A 19,050-nucleotide genomic window follows, 5' to 3' on the forward strand; every position below is an offset into this window, starting at 1 on the left:
TGAGATGGAAGTGTACAATTGCTGAGGAGCAGGGGAGTAGTTGTGAAGGGCCAGATACAAATAGACTATTAGCTAGATCTCAGTGATATCATGGCTGGTGATGGCAGTGAGGACAAGGAAGAACTAGAGACAGCCTTGGAAAGGGAAGTAGGCTGCAGGTGAGGTTAGCTACAGAAAGGTTATCAGTTGTTATCCTTGCGGTGGTTGCTGCCACGTCATGTAGCTCTCTTGAATATGTGTTTTTAACTGATAATTTTCAAAGAGGCTTTTCAGATATTTAACTAGTTTTGCTCTGATTCTTTTCCTTTTCTGATGTTCTTTGAGGTGTGATGATAAGAAAACCTGAATGTAGGGATATCAATCCACAGTGTGTTAAAAATGCTTTGTTCTTTCAGCTCTGTCTTACTGCTTTCTTTATTAATCTGAATGCTGCTTTAGATCTCTTAGTTTTCACTGGAGGGATATATTAAGGTCATGTCTAGCTTGCTGAGTAGTTACTTGTAATTGTTCATGCTATGTTCTTATTCAGTTTCAAGGCTTATAAAGCACAGGCTTCCTTTTTTTTGTTCTCAGTAAGTTCACATTTTGCCTTTTAAAAAATAGATTCAAAATAAGCCAAAATTAGCTCTAAGGATAATTTGCCTTTTGGTGCTTACAACTTCAATAGTTTTGTCACTTGCATAAGGGACAGCTAGTGAAACTAAGGAATTTAATTTGGCCATGACTGAATTTTTGTGGGAAGCTGTTAGTGACAGGTCCATTAGATGAAAAGCAGAAAAAGATGAATTAATTTGGAAAGTGGTTAATACTTTGCTGTGGTTTGAGATTTTTTTGGTGTGGTGGGGATTTTTATTGTTATCAAGACTGTGTAAGAAGTCTGAACTACTTGGCATTATCTTCGTCAGTGCTCTCTTGTTGTCAAGTGACCTGACATGTGGCAAATATCTCTGACTCGTATTTAGGGTTGTGTTGCCTGTCTTTTCACTAAGTACATTGTAGGTGAGTAGAATCTTTTTAAAAAAAGGAATCATACTACAGACTACAGATGTGGCAGAGCTTTTACATGTTGGGATATTGCCTGTTTCCTGTTAGCTCTTCAAACTAGAAGGTTCAAGTTTCCTTTTTTAATAAGTGTGGTTAACTTTCTTTGCCTTTCTATTTAACAGCCTTCTTTTTCTAAATACAGAGAATAAAAACACAGTACTAACATTCTCATAATACAGAGTTGAAATAATATTAAAGCATCTTTTCTTCTGTACATAACACATACAAGCCAGGATAGTTGGAGTGGTCCCTAAAGCCAAAGTGTGTAAAGATTCTGAGTTGAGCTTCCTGTTTCCATTTGCATGAACTGACTTTGAAAGTTTGTGTAAACGTGAAAGCAGTAAGTCCTGCTCTAAATCTAATTTTTTGGCAGTTTTATCAAAAGTCACAAATATATCACCTCAGAACAAATACTGTTTCCAGGCCTTCTCTCATACAACTGTATTCAGGGTATGTACCCGTGGCTCCGAGTGAAACAGGCTTGAAATCCAAGTAGCAGTGCAATTTTTTAAGATACTTAATGTAGCACATGGAGAAAATACTTTTTTAAAGTCTTCTATTTGGTCAGTCTGATAAGAAATCATGAAGATGAACTAACTATTCACTTCATACCGCCGGTGGTTTTTGCAGTCACTGCTGTATCTGCTCCTTAGTCTGTGTTTCTCAAGTTCAGGTTCCCAAGGCTCTGTCTTTAATGATAAGTTTCAGTGGTTATGCAAAAATGCTGAGCACTTGTCCTACCTTATCTATGCTGCTTATTCAGTAATTAATAGATTTCCTGCTCCTTGGCTCTGTTTGGACCACTCCAGTTAGCTTTCCAAGAAATCTCTCCAAACCCTAAATACTCCTATGGGGATGGTAGGCAGGCAGTGCAGTCATTTGGCTTTGGATACAAACACTCCTGACTATGTTTGCATCTCACCAGTGCAGCACAACTTGCCATGAGGGAATTCCTCTTCTAGAAGATGCTTCTTTTAGAGTCGGGCTTGTCTCATCGGTTCAAAGAACATTAAAAAAATGCCCAAAATGAGAGCTTCTAGGCTTTCGCTTTGCTTGTGGTCTTTCTGCAGATTGAAATTTGTGCAGTGGATTGCCCAAGGTCAGGTTCTTTATTAACATCTAATGTTATACATTCTGATTTGCCCAATACAGAAACACATAGCAAAAAATTATTACATTTCCTCTACTAAAAATGTCAATTTTAGTATCATTTTTAAATTATGCAATATCAAAAGAATGCTTTTTCAACAAATGCTGTCAAGAAGTAAAAACTAGGAGTGCTGTGCACATTGTGAAACCATTGTGAAGTAAAAATCTCATACTGCTCTTTCATTTAAACTCCCTTTTTTTTTCAGTCTCACTTTATTTCTGCACTGACAGTGGTGTTTGTGAACTCCAAATCCCTCTCTTCACTTAAGATTGATGACACACCCGTGGATGATCCATCTCTCAAAGTTCTGGTGGCTAACAACAGTGACACCCTCAAACTGTTGAAAATGAGCAGCTGTCCTCATGTTTCTCCAGCTGGTAAGCTGCTGTGGTTTTGGGGTTAGCCTCTTCGGGATTTTTTGGTTGGCTGGTTGGTTGGGATTTTTTAATGCATGCATTAAATTCTGTCTGAAACCAATACACCTCTGAAAACAGAGGGGTGGGGTAAGAGGGAAGATGAGTATGGTATTACCAGCAACTGTCCGTGAATAAAGTACTTTCAGCTGGTGGTCAGTCCCTCTATCCTACCACTTCACAGTGCCTACTGGGCTAATGATAAAATAGTGCATGTCTGTTGTGGGCAGATAGTTAACCTCATGTGGAACTTAATGAGAACATAGCAAATTGATTGTGCTCTATTTGTGCAATGACAAAGTATTCCAATATAATGCAGCTTTTTTGGAGTACAAGTTTCTTTTCCATACTTTGTTATGTGTGGGTTTTGACTGTTGCCATGCCATGGATTAGAAGGATGCTGGTTTAGTAATTCTGAAAGAAAGTCATCGCTGGAGAATAACTGCAGACAGCATCAAAAAGGGGAGATGAGACTGAACTGTGCAAAACTTCTACAGTCACCAGATGTACTTCTCTAACACTCTTAAGTGTGTCTGTAACAAGAATGAAGCCAGCTCATACCAGAACAAAATCATTCAAGATTGTTGAAGTTCACAGAATTAACATTTCTGGTAGACTTACACAACACACAGCAAATTTAAGATTTATTCATAGACCATCAGCTTAACACTTAGAGTTTTCTATTGAGAAAGAGAAGAGGAATTGTAAATGAAGTGCTGGCAACTTAGTGTGATTCCTCTTCTGAGGATGAGTAGAAACTATAGAAACCATAACACCATAACTTTCTTCATGCAAATACATTGCAGCTGTAAATGCTAGATTTATTATCTGTCAAATTCACCAGCAGGATTCCTACAAGGGAAAAGCAGTACTGTAGCAGAGGGTGTGTTATTGTAGTGATAACAAACAAAACAAACTTAATACCTTTTGTAAGTGTAGCTCTCAGACTCGTGTTTGACTTTGTATAAAGAAGTCCTGAAAATGCAGGAGTGGTTTTGCAGCAGCCTGGTCCAGCAAAGTGTTTGTGGAATTAACTGCATAATTGCCTCCTCCAAGCTTTCCAGTTGTAGATGGGGTTTGTTTAAATTGGCTTGAGGGACTGGCTTTTCCAACCTAAAATTGTTTTTTGAGAATCCTTGTGTCTGAGAAGTGCAAGAGCCATAACAGCTGTGTCTGTTAAAAGGAAAAGGCTTCAGCAGTAATTTGTAGCTAGGCAGGGAGAGTAATTTCCTTGGACTTGGATCGAAGAGTAAGCTGTCAGCTCTAGCAGACTTGGCTGGTTTGTGGATAATCCTTGCTAGAAGGCTTCATTGGAACATCATACACTTGATAATTAGGGAGGAGACATGGGTGTGTTCTGATTGATGTATCTTGCATGGTTGTAAATTGAAGGAACAATGGGTAAGAAATGGTTGCGCCTGTTAAAGGACATGTTCCATCCTCCACGTTCTTCATGGAGGATGAATAGATTGGGGTAAGATGCATTAGTAACAAAACCAGGGAGTGCTGAGCAAACAGTAGGAGAGTTTAATTGCGTAATTCAGATAAGGGTGTGCCTTGAGATGGAAAAAAAAGTGGATGCACTGGGTTTGCATGGCACTTGTTTTGTGGGTCCGTGAGGGGGCTACAGGAGTGGTTTCTGTGAAAACTGCCAGAAGCTTCCCCATGTGCAGCAGAGCCAAGGCCAAGCCCGTCAGTGACAATGGCAGTGCCTCTGGGATAACCTGTTTAAGAAGGGGGAAAAGGTACTGCAGGAGAGCAATTGCAGCTGGAGACAAGAGTGAGAATACATGAGAGAAACAACTCTGCAGACACCAAGGTCCGTGAAGAAGGAGGGGCAGGAGCTGATCCAGGTGCCAGAACTGAGATTCCCCTCAGTCATGCACTCATGGTGCAAACCATGGTGAGGCAGCTGTGCCTCTGCATCCCATGGAGGGCCATGGTGGAGCAGAGGTCCACCTGCAGCCCATGGAGGACCTCATGTTGGAACAGGTGGATGCTGGAAGGAGGCTGTGACCCTGTGGGGAGCCCATGCTGGAGCAGGTTTGATGGCAGGAATTGACCCTGTGTGGAACACTGGAGTCTGTTTGTGAAGGACTGCATGCCATGGAAGAGACCCATGCTGGAGCAGTTTGTGAAGAACTGCAGTCTGAGAAGGACTCCTGCTGGAGAAGTTCATGGGGGACTGCTGCCATGTGAGGGACTCCATGCTAGAGCCAGGAAAGATAATGGGGGGTGGTCTCCCCCTGAGGAGGAAGGAGTGGCAGAGACAATGTCTGCAGAACTGACGACAGCCCCCATTCCCTGTACCCCTGTGCTCCTGGGAGGGAAGGAGGTAGAGAAAATAATAAGGAAGTTAAGCCTGGGAAGAACAAAGGAGTGAGAGGAAGATGTGTGATTCAGTTTTATTTCTCATTACCCTACTCTGATTCAAGTGATAATATATTGATTTCCCCAAGTTGAGTCTGTCTTACCCATGATGGTAATTGGTGATCTCTGTCACCCTTATCTTCACTCTTGAGTTTTTAACTGTATTCTCTCTCCCCTGCCCAGCTGGGGAAGGGAGTGATTGCACAGCTTTGGTGGGCACCTGGTGTCCAGGGAGGGACATCCCACCAAGAGGAGCAAAGAAAGAAGCTGGTATATGGATAGTTGGCTTCAAGAGCAGGCAGGCTGCAAAAATGAGACTCCTGAAGGAAAATGTGACCTGGATTTTTTTTGTAATGGGGATATTGTAATTAGCAGGCTGCTATAAATGTACAAAAACTTTATGGAAACAAAAGGGCTGTGAGTTGCAAAACTAATTACTTAGAGATGCAATTAAAATGTCTTCAGATTGGAGGAGGAGGGAATGTTCATTACTAGGTCAGTTCTCAAGAAATTTTTTAGTGAAGGACAGAAAAGAGTAATGAAAGTAGAGCAAGAGAGACTCCACTACTGCAGGGATAAAGGAAAAATATTGATATCAAACAGTGAATTGCTCTAAGTTACTGTACAAATATGAAGAGGCACGTTTGAATTTGGGCTGGAGAAACAAAGGCAGTGATGTATTTCTAATCTTTGTGAGCTTATCTGAAGTTACTTCTGTTTATTGTTCCCACTCTGAAATACTAACTGCTGGAACAGAGGGAATGAAAAGTGTTCCTGTAAAGGTGGTATTTGTGCTGTGGCATGGGGTAGGAGGGCTGCTTCTCTTGGGGTGGGCGTTGGGAAGCAGAGCAGATGTCAGGTGTGCCTTTATCAGGGACATCATGAGTCAGGGATTTTTTTGATGCAACTCTGCAGTAAGATCAGAGAGCAGAGCTGTTTACCTCTCAGTGACACAAAGGTGTGGGCAGTGCCTGGGGGTGTTGTGTGAAATACATGGGCTCCAGGCAGGCACTCTAGTAGCTGTCTACACTGTATACATTGTCTTTATATAGGGTGCATAGTTGCATTGGCAGACCATGTATATCCAGTTCTAGACCCATAAAAATCACAGTAAGTTGTACCCCAGCTCTTCCCTTTTTGCATTGCACTGGTCCATAGTGTACCCCTAAAGTTAACAAAGATTTGTGGAAGGATGGCAGTCAGGACAACAAGCTTTTTTTAGATGAGAAAATGTATATGGATCTTGAAACTGCCTAAAATACTATATATCTCAACAGACCTAGGTATTCTGAAGCAGCATGTCTGAGTTCCCTTAGAGAGTGATCATAGTGACCCTTCTGATTCATGCAATGTTTTTGCAGTGATTTTTTTAAGTGTTTCTATGCTCAGAATAGGCTTCCCTAAATTTAATAGCTGCACTTTAAAATAACTGCTGTTTTCTGAATTTCTTCCTGTTGCTTCAGTGTATTGAGCTCAGGTTTTTCAGTTTCATGTTAAATGCTATGTTCTCATCCCTTCCCTTAATGGAAAGGCCGTATCCTACATTTCATGCAGTTTTCTGGGTCACATGAAATGCAGAGGACTGAATGCTGTTCTTAGTGCTTTTTATTTTTTTCAGTACTGTTACCAGTATAATACCATTGCTTGTATCTACAAATAGTGTGAGTGGAAACCTTAGACTGACCCAGATTCTCTTTTTAATATTTTGTCTTCTGTGAGCTCCTTTTCATTAAAGAGAATCTGAAAATTGCTGTTTTAGAAATTACTGCTCCAAATTTCTACTGTTTTGCCTCTTTTTTGCTGTAGCTTTTCCAAATTTAAGCATTTATACTTCCTAGAAAAAATAAATATGACAGCAGGAGCCTCTCTATTGAATTAAAATCTAACATTCATTTTACTTTTGCTTTACATTTGCTTTCTTCAGATGACAAATTTCACTCACAGTTGCTTTGTCAGCCACAGAGCACTCAGCAGTTCTTCCAAGCTGGCTAAGGAAATAGTTTTATCATGAGTAAGCACCTTTTACAAAAGTGAGATTGAGTATATGTAGTCTTACAACAGAACAGTCAGAATATGCTATTTATGTATTTGTCACTTCTGTTTATGTGTTTGTTCACTTCTTTCTGATTCCCAGCAAAACAGAGATGTAGTCACATTGTGTGTGTCTGTCTCACGTGTAGGTACAAAGAAGTCACAAGATCCTGCTTGTGAAAAAGATTAGTGTTCTGGTTGTCCAGTTTGATTTGGTTTTGATTTAAGGTCTTGGTTGCACGTTTGAAACAGGTGCCCATAGCACCCCTTCTGCCACACATGAACAGTTCCCTCCCATTTTATGTTCAGTCATCAATGCCTTTATCTGTGTAACGCTTGCATCGTGCTGTCCTCTCACAGGTATCCTTTGTGTGGCTGACCAGTGCCATGGCTTGCGAGAGCTGGCGCTGAACTACCACCTGCTGAGCGACGAGCTGCTGCTGGCTCTGTCCTCGGAGAAACACGTCAGGTTAGAACACTTGCGCATTGATGTGGTCAGTGAGAATCCCGGACAGACTCAGTTCCACACCATTCAGAAGAGCAGCTGGGACGCTTTCATCAAGCATTCTCCTAAAGTAAATTTAGTCATGTACTTTTTCTTGTACGAGGAGGAGTTTGACCCGTTCTTTCGTTACGAGATCCCCGTCACTCACCTGTACTTCGGCAGGTCGGTCAGCAAGGATGTGCTGGGCCGCGTGGGGATGACGTGCCCGCGCTTGGTTGAGCTGGTGGTGTGTGCCAATGGATTGCGGCCGCTGGATGAGGAGCTGATCTGCATCGCCGAGCGGTGCAAGTACCTGTCGGCTGTGGGCCTCGGGGAATGTGAAGTCTCCTGCAGTGCCTTTGTGGAGTTCGTGAAGATGTGTGGCGGTCGCCTCTCTCAGCTCTCTATTATGGAGGAAGTTCTGATTCCTGATCAGAAATACAGCTTAGAGCAGATTCATTGGGAGGTTTCAAAGCATCTCGGTAGAGTCTGGTTCCCAGACATGATGCCCACTTGGTAAAGTCCTTAAAAGACTCCAGGGCGAATGGAGTAGCACCTTAAACCCAAGCTTACCATATTGCAATTTCCTGTATAAGCTTATTTAATAATATAAATTTTGCTGCAAGTTAATCAGTGGTTTGATTAGAAAATTAATTTTTCTTTCAAAAATTGTTTTGGAACTTGAGAACCAAAAGAGTTCACAGCTCCAAAACCTGTTTTCATCCAAACAAAATTCAGGTTTCTGTTTTATATTTAGTCTTTGTCATTAAAGGTGACTTTAAATATTTTTGGAAATACAAATTATTTAAAATATTGTAATGCACTTGAAAAATACCAGTTTTAATATGGTGTTTTTCTTTGATTTAGATTAGTAGTATTGGACACAATCATATTTGATCTTAAAAAGCCAAGTGAAACCCCACCAAAATTGCATGTTTTGTTGCAGACTGTAGCATTTCTAAATCCAGTCACCTCGATGACAAGATGACGATTATGAGGAGTGTTTAGTAGCCTGTGAAATACACACATTCTGTTAAGTCATAAAGGCAAGAGCAATATACAAAAATAAATTTAGACAACTAAAGTAGTAAGTTTACCACCTTATTCAACAGATCATTAGATCCATCTAAAATGTGTTCAGAGCGCTAACAACCAGTAGTGTGAGCTACCAAAAGTGGTGCGGGGTTTTTTCCACGCTCTATGCATTTTAATGTAGTTTGCTTATGGGGTCTCAGATCTGCGTCTAAACCTGTTTTAAGGTATTTTATGTCTAGCTCAGGAAGCGAAAGCATTCTGGGGAAAAATGTAGATACATTGTATTTAAAACCACACTGGAGTTAATGAGCTTTTCTTGCACATTACCCGGTTTGGCAGCATACGGTGAGATTCCATAACGTATGGTTTGTGAAATGAACCCAGCAATGTTATTCTGATGATGTGGGTGTGAGCAGTGCAAGGTGAGAAAGGTAAAATTTGAATGTTGACCAAGAACCTTTTCACAAAACCTTAGACCTTTTGGCTGCTTTCAGTTTGACAGAAATGACATTGGAACAGTTGCTTAAGCTGTATAAACTAATTGTATACTGTAAATCTGTTTCAGAAATGTTTATGTATAAAGTGGATGTTTAATAGATGATAATTTTTGTATTCCTTTAATTGAGCTAGTTCTGTCATTTCATAATATTTAACAATTCAAAAGGAGTAGACTTGGTGAAGTAGAGCAATAGGCAGAAATTTGTTTTGAACATTTGATAAATCAGTTTTAATAAAGAAAGTTTTTAGTTTGTAAGTGGTGTAGGCAAGACACTGCCTGTGATCTGGACGTGGCTTGTGACTTCATTTCTTACTGCCAACAGTTATTTTCTCTTTGAGGTTGCTGATGGTAACACTGAAGTGTTGCCCAGACAGCTGCACGTTTGAGAGATGTGGTCAGCCCTCAGCAAGGCAGAGCTGCCCCTGCGGGCTGGGTTGAGCTTAGCTGGTGGCTGCTTCTCACTTGAGCTGTAAGTAGATTTCCTTCATCTCTGATTTCAGTCATGTTTATCCGAATGTATCATTTAGTGTAATACACTTATGAGTGTATTTAAATTCATAACTATATTTTGAGCAAACAGTGCTCAGCGGACTGGACATCTTTATAGGGGAGTTGTATGTTTCTGTAGAGCTTTGATTTTAAAATTGCATTTTATGAAATACGCGGTTTTTGTATTAGAATTTGTTAAATTAATGTAATACTATAATTTGCTTTTATTTGTACAAAAGGTGTCAATATATTTAGTCTGTAAAAGTATAAAAGTGCTGTGTCTTTTATAACTCGACTCTCAGAACTGCCTGTATGAGAAAGGTGGAGTAACACTTGCAGTCTGGGGAACAGGGTTTAGTTTTCACTAAATTACTGTGAAATAATACCATTAATAATGGAGCCAAAAGCTCTTTGGACCTTGACTGCAAGTGTCCAGATGCTGCAAGGTAAGTCGCCAACATGTTGGTAATGGGAATAACTGAAAGGCGAGGCACAACCTCAATACGAGATCCCACTCCTGGAAGTCACACCTTGGAAACCCAGCGTTCGGCTGCTCACAGAGAGGCTTCTGTCAGACCCTGGTGTGAGGAACATATTAGGAGCTGAAGGGGCAGGGTTGGCTGTAGCAGAACTGCTTCCCCAGCAAGGTAATTGGCTGGCCCTGAGAAGGCTGTATTGTTGCACTGACTTCAAAAAGTCCTTCCTGAAGTCAACACCACATTATACCGGTTATTAGGATGTTCAGCACAGGAAAACTGCTTAAAAGCAGTTGTCTCCCTCTTCCATGGGAGGTCAGCAGTTTTTATACATTGAATCAGTTACTGCATCCTTCATTCAAATAATCCAGCTGTGACATAAACTTGCCAGGCAAGTCTACAGTGCTTTTTGAGAAATTCTGTATGTCTTCTTTTGCCTTGTAGATGTTGAAACAATTCAAATACATAAAAATCATGGCACGAGTAGTACCACAGACTCACAAAGTTCACTAGAAACAGGAACATGAGTATCATAGATGTATCATTTTCCCCAAGCTCACCTTTATTTCTTATTATCAGAATAACAAAACTCAGGTGTTGGCTTGGTTGTCTGGTTTTGGGTAGGAGTTAACATGTGCAGTGACAAATCTTACCTCTGAATCCAAGTGGTTACAAGTTAAGATACTGAAGGCAGCAGCTCTCGTAATCCAGGACATCTGGGGATGGGTTTGTGAGGGGGAAGGCACAGAGTATCGGTACCAGTGACTTTCACAGTGCTTTGAGAAACAGGAGCAGCACACTCTGTTTGACTTTGATGGATGATGAGCCAGGATCTGCTTTGCTGGAGAACCCTCATGGACTGAAGTGGCTTACAACCCCGAGCATCCCACAGGTGTGGCAGTGCAGCAGTTTTGCTCAAGACCAGTGTGCAGACTTGGAAATTACTGTAGTACAGAATGATTGTATATTTTTACTCTCAAGTGCAATGTGCATCAGAGCAGGGAGCAGGACCAAGCCCAGTCTGAAGTGATGAACAAGTCCTGTATTCAAAGTATGAGTAAAGACTGAGTGACAGTGATGCAATGCCACACTTATCCTGATCCTGGCAGTCTGGACAGTGCCCTGGTTCCTACTGTCAGGCAAGTGCTAATAGCACCTGGCTGTGAGTGAAATGAGGTGAGATCCTACCTCCTGCTTCCTGTGTGACTTACAGGTGGTTTTCAGTCACAAGCAGATGATCAGGTTCACAGAAGCTGTGACACCTAATGCTTCCTTTTTAAGTTTTAAAAGTGGCATTTTTATGGATCTGTTCTGGGCTTGTCTAAACTTTGCAGAATTGGCCTATTTATCACCTCTGTAGTTTTTTTGGATCTAACTCTGTAGGCCTAACTCAATGATTGTGGATTCTACCTACAAGAGAGCACTGCTCTCAACAACTTCAGCTCATTCCAGTGCAGTGATTCCAGTTTAACTGCAACAACAGCACCTCCTACAGGACTGCAGTTTGTACTGATGGAGTTAATTCCCACCCAGCTGTGCATTCATTCTGAACAATTAATTAACACACAAAGCACCCCCAGCTGAGAGAAGCAAAGAACGCGAGAGCGCTTTAATAAATACTGGCCTCAGAAGGAACGCATGTATGTTATATAAAAGGCAACTCCTGCATTGGCAATTAGTACCTTTAAACTGAGGATAGTGTTCAAAGTGTGAAACAGACACATGTGACTGCATGGAGGAATCCCCACATCACTGGCTTGGTTCTGTGATCCTATTTCCCCTTCAGAGCTTTGAACAGTGGTTTGTGATGCTGAGGCTTTTTCCTGGGAAGACAAAAGCAGGTTTAACAACATTGAGGGTTTCAGAGACATAAAAACATGCACCAATGAGAATGTAACTTCTGTAGACAGGCCTGCTGCAGCCCCTTTGACTTTCCTAGAGCCTCCTGGATTACCTTCCTGGTGGTGGTGTGTGGGTGCTCGATTGCTGGCTGGGGTGAAACCATGACAGTGTCTTAATCCAAAGCTGAGCTCAGTCACAAGGGCCTGTGACTTTGGCTAAAAAGACTCAAGTCTTTCAGTCTGTGGTAAAAGATGAAGTTTCACCTACCAGTGGAAGTAGCAACTTGAAGAGAGGTGTGCTCATCCTCTCATTCTTCTCCCATTACATGATAATGCATTTCAACTAATTAATTGTAGTGACTTTCTGAATACAAGGGTAATTTTCTGCCATTCTTATTATTTGAATCCAAGCACTGTGTACTCTCCTACCTGGCTGCAGCAGGGTATTAGCTTGGCTCAAACCAAATGAAACTGCAGAGTTGTGTTCCTGTGTTTCTGCTTGGCCACAAGGCAGCTATAACCTCTGCAGGAGCACTATTCATCCCACAGCTAGTTTAAAAAAACCATCCAAGTGAGCAGGGAACACTTGGAGATGATTACATTGCTGTAGCTGTGGTTTTTCAGTGTGCAGGCACCTCAGTAGTTTCCAGTGTTCCTCTGGCTTTGGTCCCTTGGGTTTAAAGGGAACTAAGTAGTTGCCAAAGTGCTCTAAGCTGAGCCTGGAACAGAACTCAAGGACAGCACAGCTGGCACAGCACCACTACTGCAAACATCACTGCCAGCAAGAGGCTGCAGTCACATTTTAGAGACAACTCTGTGACAAGCATGGATTTTAAACTCCAATGTTGATGCCAATGTAATATTAAGATTTCTATGATTTTTAAAAAAATTTGAAAGGAATATATGCAAGTTCTACAAAACTGACCCAACTGAAGTCTCAAGTAGACTTTAAGATAGTAGACTGGATAGTAGAACACTGCAATTAGGCATGAGTCGACATCAAGGCAGACAGTTTGGCTTTTATCTGTGTCACAGAACACACATGAAACTGAAGAAGAGCCATCTGTATGGTGTTTACAGTGCAGCTGAAGGAAGCAAAGTGGTGAAAAAGCATCACCCATGCCATCCTCCAGTACACTCACTGCCCCAGAATACCAGAGAACAGTTCATAGGCCCCAGCTGTACAAACCAGAGAACTACAGGAACATCAGTGTAAGGCACATGTTGAAGGAACTGGACACATCCAGACACTCATATTGAGCGAGTTAGTCCTTGTAACTTGTGTCCCACCTCTGCTGGTGGCCAGGTGCCATCTGCTGCCACGTGGCCATGCATGTGAAGCACACCTAAGCCAAGAGCAGGCAGCTGCCTCCCCATTCCCCCTCTGGCACTGCAGAGCTCAGCCAGAGGAGCCACTGCAGTCTCCCCTCAGGCAGCAGGGGGCCGTGCTTACACAGAAGCTGGCAGGTCAGAGATGCTGAAGCGTTCATGAATGTGTTATACAGGCAGAGTCTTTCACCTGGTACAGCAAAGCCTTCCCAATACAATTTTTACAGTCAGCAGTGAAACATACAACCCTTTCACACCATCATGGTAGTGCTCCAAAATCCTTAAGAATATTTTGCCATAAAGGCAGGCTTTGTTCTTCAGTAGGCAGTCATACACCAGAGGATGCCTTGCTTCCAACAGGCAAAGGGACCTCTTCATAAATTATTTTGAGATAAGGGGATTTCATAGGTAAAAACCAGTATTCCAAGTTGTAGAAGAGGTAAAACTGATGATTCAAGATAACACGATCAATTATTTTGAAAAGATCCACAAAAAACTCTCTGACACTCTGATGAGGTTTAAATGGATTGTAAAAGTCTCTTATAGCTGCTGCCAGTGTCTTGTTTCCTTGTGGTCCAAAAATAGATGTTTCATTCCCCAAATAAATAGGTTCTCCACTGAATAAAATTATGCTGGTGTAGTTTGTTTGTATCTTCTTAAATACAGCTCCTAAGTCAGCTAGCTTCTGGTAGGTTCTCAGTATAAACTTGGAGCACTCATAAGAGTCAAACCACACTGTTGACTTTTTGTCAGGACTTGCTTGAACTGTCCAGGTCTCGTAGTAAATGCCAGTCTCATTGTCATATTTTACCCATTGTGCCATTTCATTAAACATGGTTCCTGTAAGAGATGAAAATAAGTATTGCAGAGATCAGGTAACAAATGCAGGATTAAAAATATTTTCCACCTGTTTAAAGGTTCACCTGCCTCCCCTGCAAAAGTTTACCTACACTACCTTACCATACACAGACACAAGGCTTAGGTCAGAGAGGCAAGGGATAACCCACTGAATAAACTACATTTAAATGGAGGCCATTTAAACTGTAATTCCTTTTCCTGACATTCTAACACCAGAGAACCATGACACTTCTCATTTTGCATTATCCATGCAGACAAACAGGAAAGAGGTAGTACAGTCTACAAGAGATGCTGGCAGAATGCTCACCAGACCAATAGACATTTCTGCACTTCAAGCTTTAACTAAATTCAAAAATTCAGAGCAGAAATTTTCATGTCTCTTCACAAAAGAGATGCGGACTGAGACACCCTGCTGATTTAGCACAGCTGGTAAAGCTGAATTGAGCCAAATGATGGGTGGGATGTAAGACCATTAAGATGAGATGCTTTTTGCCAGTTCTCTGAAGGGAGCAAGTCCAGCTCATGATGCTGTTCATCTGTGCTTGCATCCACTCACCCTCTTTGGCTAGAAATCTGACAGTTATTGTGAAATTCAGACAACTGAAGACTCTCAGAGATGCTGGAAAGTTTCACGGAAATGGAAAGCAAGAAAGGTGAGGAAGACTTTGCCTCGAGGAGGCACCAGTGTAGGCCCACCTTTCTTGGGCATCAAATAATCCACAGAGAGAGGAACATGACAAGTTCCCCAGCTGTATGAAAAATTTTAACTTAGTATTCATACAAGAGAATCCAACTGTATCAGGCATCAAATACTTCAGTCACAAACTACAAACTCACAGGAAAACAGTTCCACTTCCTTGTTTAAAGAACTGCCTAGAATTTCTGAGCAGCACTGGATAGATCATGCAGAGACTGAGGCCAGCAAAGCTGCTAAGGGTGGAAGTGGGCACACACAAAGCACCACATCACAAGACCTGTAGCTGACTCTCCACTCTGTCTTGCACACTGCACCAACTTCAGAAACTAAGCAGTTTTCATCACACAAAATGTAACTCTCCAAGTCCTCAGTGAACTTTTTTTTAAGTCATTCACTCTATTGCTAGAGCAATCAATCAGATTTATGTGAATGACCTTTTCATTTTAGGACTGCAGTGATCGGTATACAGCAGGAAACTCCTCTGGTGATCACCTATGTATTCGGAAGTGTAAGGCCTAGGTTTGTTCTACAACATATGAGACCTATTACTGGGGACATTTTCACAGTTTTTAGGACACATAATGAGGGGGACAGAAATAGAGATTAATATTTTTATATCTTTGAGATTGTTTCTAAATATGCCTTATTTGTTTGCTCAATAATGAACATGTTTTCAACAGTTTTTCCATCTCAGCAGTCATCTGCCACTTCACAATAGAAGATTTTGTTTTGGTGAAGCCATGTGAAAAGAGCCCATAATGACTCTGTTTAAGCTGTTTTGCTATTTTTACACTCAAGAGACTCAAGTGTTTTTGTACAGCAACACTAAATGACTCTCACTTAACAACTCTCCAGTGTGAATTGTTCAAAAGGCAGCAGCCTCATGCCACTTTCTGTATTCAACAGAGTGTCTGAAATTAGCATCATTGACTAATGCTGCAAATAACCTACAGAAAATAAATTAAAAGATACAGCTTTACAGAAGACAAGGCTGACTCTATATTTTGTAGTAACATTATCCAAAGCATCTAAAATCTACCTGATATTGTGGTCACAAGAACTAAAGTTCCATTTGCCTTCCAGTGTGCATCATCTATTCCTTCATAAAAGCAGGCAGCTCCCTGGTTACACCAGAACGGTGCATCCATGCCAGGCCGCAGATGTGGAAATGTGCAGTTCCCAAGTTGGAAGAGCTCATACCACTCCATTGTGTAGTTTTTGCCTGTTAGAGAGCTCTTGAAACCCACGGCATCATGCATAATTTTCTGGAAAATAAAAAAAAAAAACAAAGAACCAAACCCCCAAAACACTGATTTCATAACAACTTCTGCTTGACCTGTACAGAAGGTAAGATGCTCAGGAGTTGTTCTGTAACAGGGTGAGAAGAGGGGAGGGAGTTCCTATAACATCTTGAATTCTGTAACACTGAAGCACAACACACCAGATTGTATGACACACACACTACTATTCAGAGCATCATGCTGTCTCAGTGGTTGTTTATCCATCCATTGTAAATTCTGTCATTTGGAAGAAGATACTCAGTGGGAGCTCATCATCAAGACTCAAGCTGTCTTTTGAATCCTTAACTTCATGGGGGTTTCAGAGAAATAAAGAACAGAACCAAGTTAACAAAACCAGATCTTTCTAATAAATGCCATAAAACTAATGATATAAATACTTCATTTAAAAGTGGTACAGTAAAACATAAATCCAAACTTAGTTAACAACTGAGATAACAATATTTGAATCTATTTCAATTTTTAACTCTTGGTTTTGATTCACTAACATTTCTTTATTAATTAGGAATCATGCTTTGAAGATTAATTTTGCTACTGCTATAACTATAAATATTCCTAAAGCTGAGACTTCATGTTTGCATGATTCCTTGAATGGAGACTTCAATTCCATACTCATCATAACACTTAAGACAGAACTGTAAAAGCAACCAACTTCTCATGATCCACCCTTCTGACCAGCTGGCTGTCTGCTCCTGACAGATATTAATGTCCAAGCAAATATGTGAGTTTTTAACAAGAGAAAAATTAATACACTAAGCAACTATTTAACCTCATATAAGGGGACAAATATTTTCTTGATGTGGTGATAGCACAGAAGAAAAGACATAATCCAAGAATAATCCAAGACATAATTGGGTGCATATAAAAAGCACTCATTATGCAGCTACACGGGGAACGTGTTCAAACCCCAAACAATGTTGGTCCTGCTCTTGTCTTTAGCTGAGCTGAATCCTGTACATTTTGTTTGAAACTTAGTGCTCTTTGAGTATCCTCCCTACAGATAGCCCAGCTCTAATTGTGTGCTCTAATATTCTTCCATACAAGCCTATCCCAACCTTACCGTTCCCACTGTTAACACCTGCTGTTTAATTCAGTTGAATTTGTCACTCTAATTTTGTTAAAAAGTCACCTTACCAAATGTCCTAGCAGGTCCCCGTACTTGAACTCCCATACTGGAGCCTGTAGTCGATACACTTCAATGACATCCTCTTCTTTCATAAGCGGGATGGCAGAGCCAGTGGGACAGAAGGTGTAGCGAGCTTGGCAGTAAGGATCGGTTTTGGGACGGAAATCAAAGCGCCTGTGTTGAGAAAGAGAAGCACATGGAATGACAAGCACAGCTTTGCAGCTGGAGTGCTTGTCATGGCTGCCTGAGGGGGACAGCTTACGTGTCCAGCACCCCCCAAGACAGATTCTGTGACCCAGACACTGCAACACTTGGAGTACTCCGGTTCATAAGGCTGCTGGGGTGCACATCCACAGAAACAGGACTTCAGGACTTCAGGCTCACAAATGGAAGTCATATTGTACTGATCATGAAGGAGTGGAAATAATGTGGATTACAAAGGGTGACATACTCACCAGATTAGAGACACACAGATGCTGAGTAATGGATAGTTTGAGATCTGCCTCAAAAACATTCTCCTGGCAATTTATTTACATGGGGATTGACCAATTTGTTCTTGCTATTCTATAGTAAGAGGTCCCCAGAGCAGCTATTTTGACTCTACAATACTGCAAAGTCCAAAAAAATAATTAATCCCTCTATGCTAATTTAGATACAGAGGTCTAAGAACGTCGTTGGAATTGCTGTTTCTATTTCATTCCTATCAAACCTCAAAAACCAAAGACCCAATCCACTTCCTTATCATGCTATATTCAAACAGCAAAGAACCTTTTTGACAAGTGTAGGGGGAGTGTGTGGCCAGGTTTTGGTAGCAGGGTGGCTACAGGGGTGGCTTCTGTGGGAACCCACCAGAAGGTTGCCCCATGTCAAGCAAAGCCAATGCCAGCCAGATCCAGGATGGACTCTGCACTGGACAGAGCTGAGACAATCAGGAATGACAGCAATGCCTTTGTGATTACACATTTAAGAAGTGAAAAAAAGTTACTGCACCGATGCAATTGTGGCCAGAGAAGAGCAGGGTTAGAATATGTACGAGGCACAGCCCTGCAGACACCATGGTCAGTAAAGAAGGACGAGCAGGAGCTGCTCCAAGAGCTGGAGCTGAGATTCCCCTGCAGCCTGTGGGACAAACGCACATTGGGGCAGGTGGATCCCTTAAAGGACGCTTTGACCCACAGAGCAGGCTGCAGAACTATGGAGAGAGGAGCCCATGCTGGAGCAGGCTTCCTGGAAGGACTTGTGACCTTCTAGGGGACCCATGTTGGAGCAGCCTGTGTCTGAAGGACTGCATGGAAGAGTGTCCCCTGCTGGAGCAGTTAATGAAGAACTGTTGCCTGTTGGATGGACTCAGGTTGGAAAACTTCATGGAAAACTGTCTCCTGTGGAGGGGACCCCACGCTGGAGTAGGGGAAGGACTCCTCTCCCTGCAGGAACAGCATCTGATGAAATGAGCCTGACCCCCATTCCCCATCCCCCTGCAGCACTAGGGGGAGGAGGCAGAACCTGGGAAGGAGAGAGGAGTGGGGAAAAGGTGTTTTTAAGATGTATTCTACTTCTTATTTTTATTTATTCTGCTGTTATTTTGTTAGCAATACATTCAATTAATATCCCAAAGGTGAGTCTGTTTTGCCTTGTGATGGTATTTGGTTAGTGATCTCTCCCTGTCCTTATCTCAACTCATGAACCCTCAAAATACCTTGCTGTATTTTCCTTCCTCTGTCCACTTGTGGAGGGGAGTGATGGAGTGACTTTGGGGGGCACCTGTCATCCAGCCAGGATCAACCCACTGCAACAAGTCTTCCTGTTCCAAGTTCCTTTAGTCACTCCTGTATTTCACTTAAAACAACATTCCTATATTCCTGATACCGTGACAAATGCACAGGTCATTGCACAGGTATGCACAGCTTGTC

At 41.7% G+C, this 19,050-nt stretch overlaps 2 protein-coding genes across 2 annotated transcripts in view; one reads left to right on the top strand and one right to left on the bottom strand.

Annotated features, from left to right (window-relative positions):
• The window catches only part of FBXL3 (F-box and leucine rich repeat protein 3), a 12,675-nt gene extending 2,888 nt beyond the window's left edge, over nt 1–9,787 (top strand). The window contains exons 3-4 of the mRNA XM_005421122.1: nt 2,400–2,571; nt 7,369–9,787. Coding sequence (XP_005421179.1) covers nt 2,400–2,571; nt 7,369–8,012 — 816 coding nt within the window. The 3' untranslated portion in view covers nt 8,013–9,787. The remainder of the gene's footprint in view (nt 1–2,399; nt 2,572–7,368) is intronic.
• A 1,785-nt stretch (nt 9,788–11,572) lies between these two features.
• Nucleotides 11,573–19,050, bottom strand: part of CLN5 (CLN5 intracellular trafficking protein) — an 8,081-nt gene continuing 603 nt past the window's right edge. The window contains exons 2-4 of the mRNA XM_014307045.2: nt 17,149–17,314; nt 15,756–15,981; nt 11,573–14,001 (exon numbers count right to left, since the gene is read on the bottom strand). Of these exons, the coding sequence (XP_014162520.1) occupies nt 13,490–14,001; nt 15,756–15,981; nt 17,149–17,314 (904 nt within the window). The 3' untranslated portion in view covers nt 11,573–13,489. The remainder of the gene's footprint in view (nt 14,002–15,755; nt 15,982–17,148; nt 17,315–19,050) is intronic.

Source organism: Geospiza fortis, unplaced genomic scaffold (genome assembly GCF_000277835.1).
Source record: "Geospiza fortis unplaced genomic scaffold, GeoFor_1.0 scaffold45, whole genome shotgun sequence".
NCBI lineage: Eukaryota > Metazoa > Chordata > Aves > Passeriformes > Thraupidae > Geospiza > Geospiza fortis.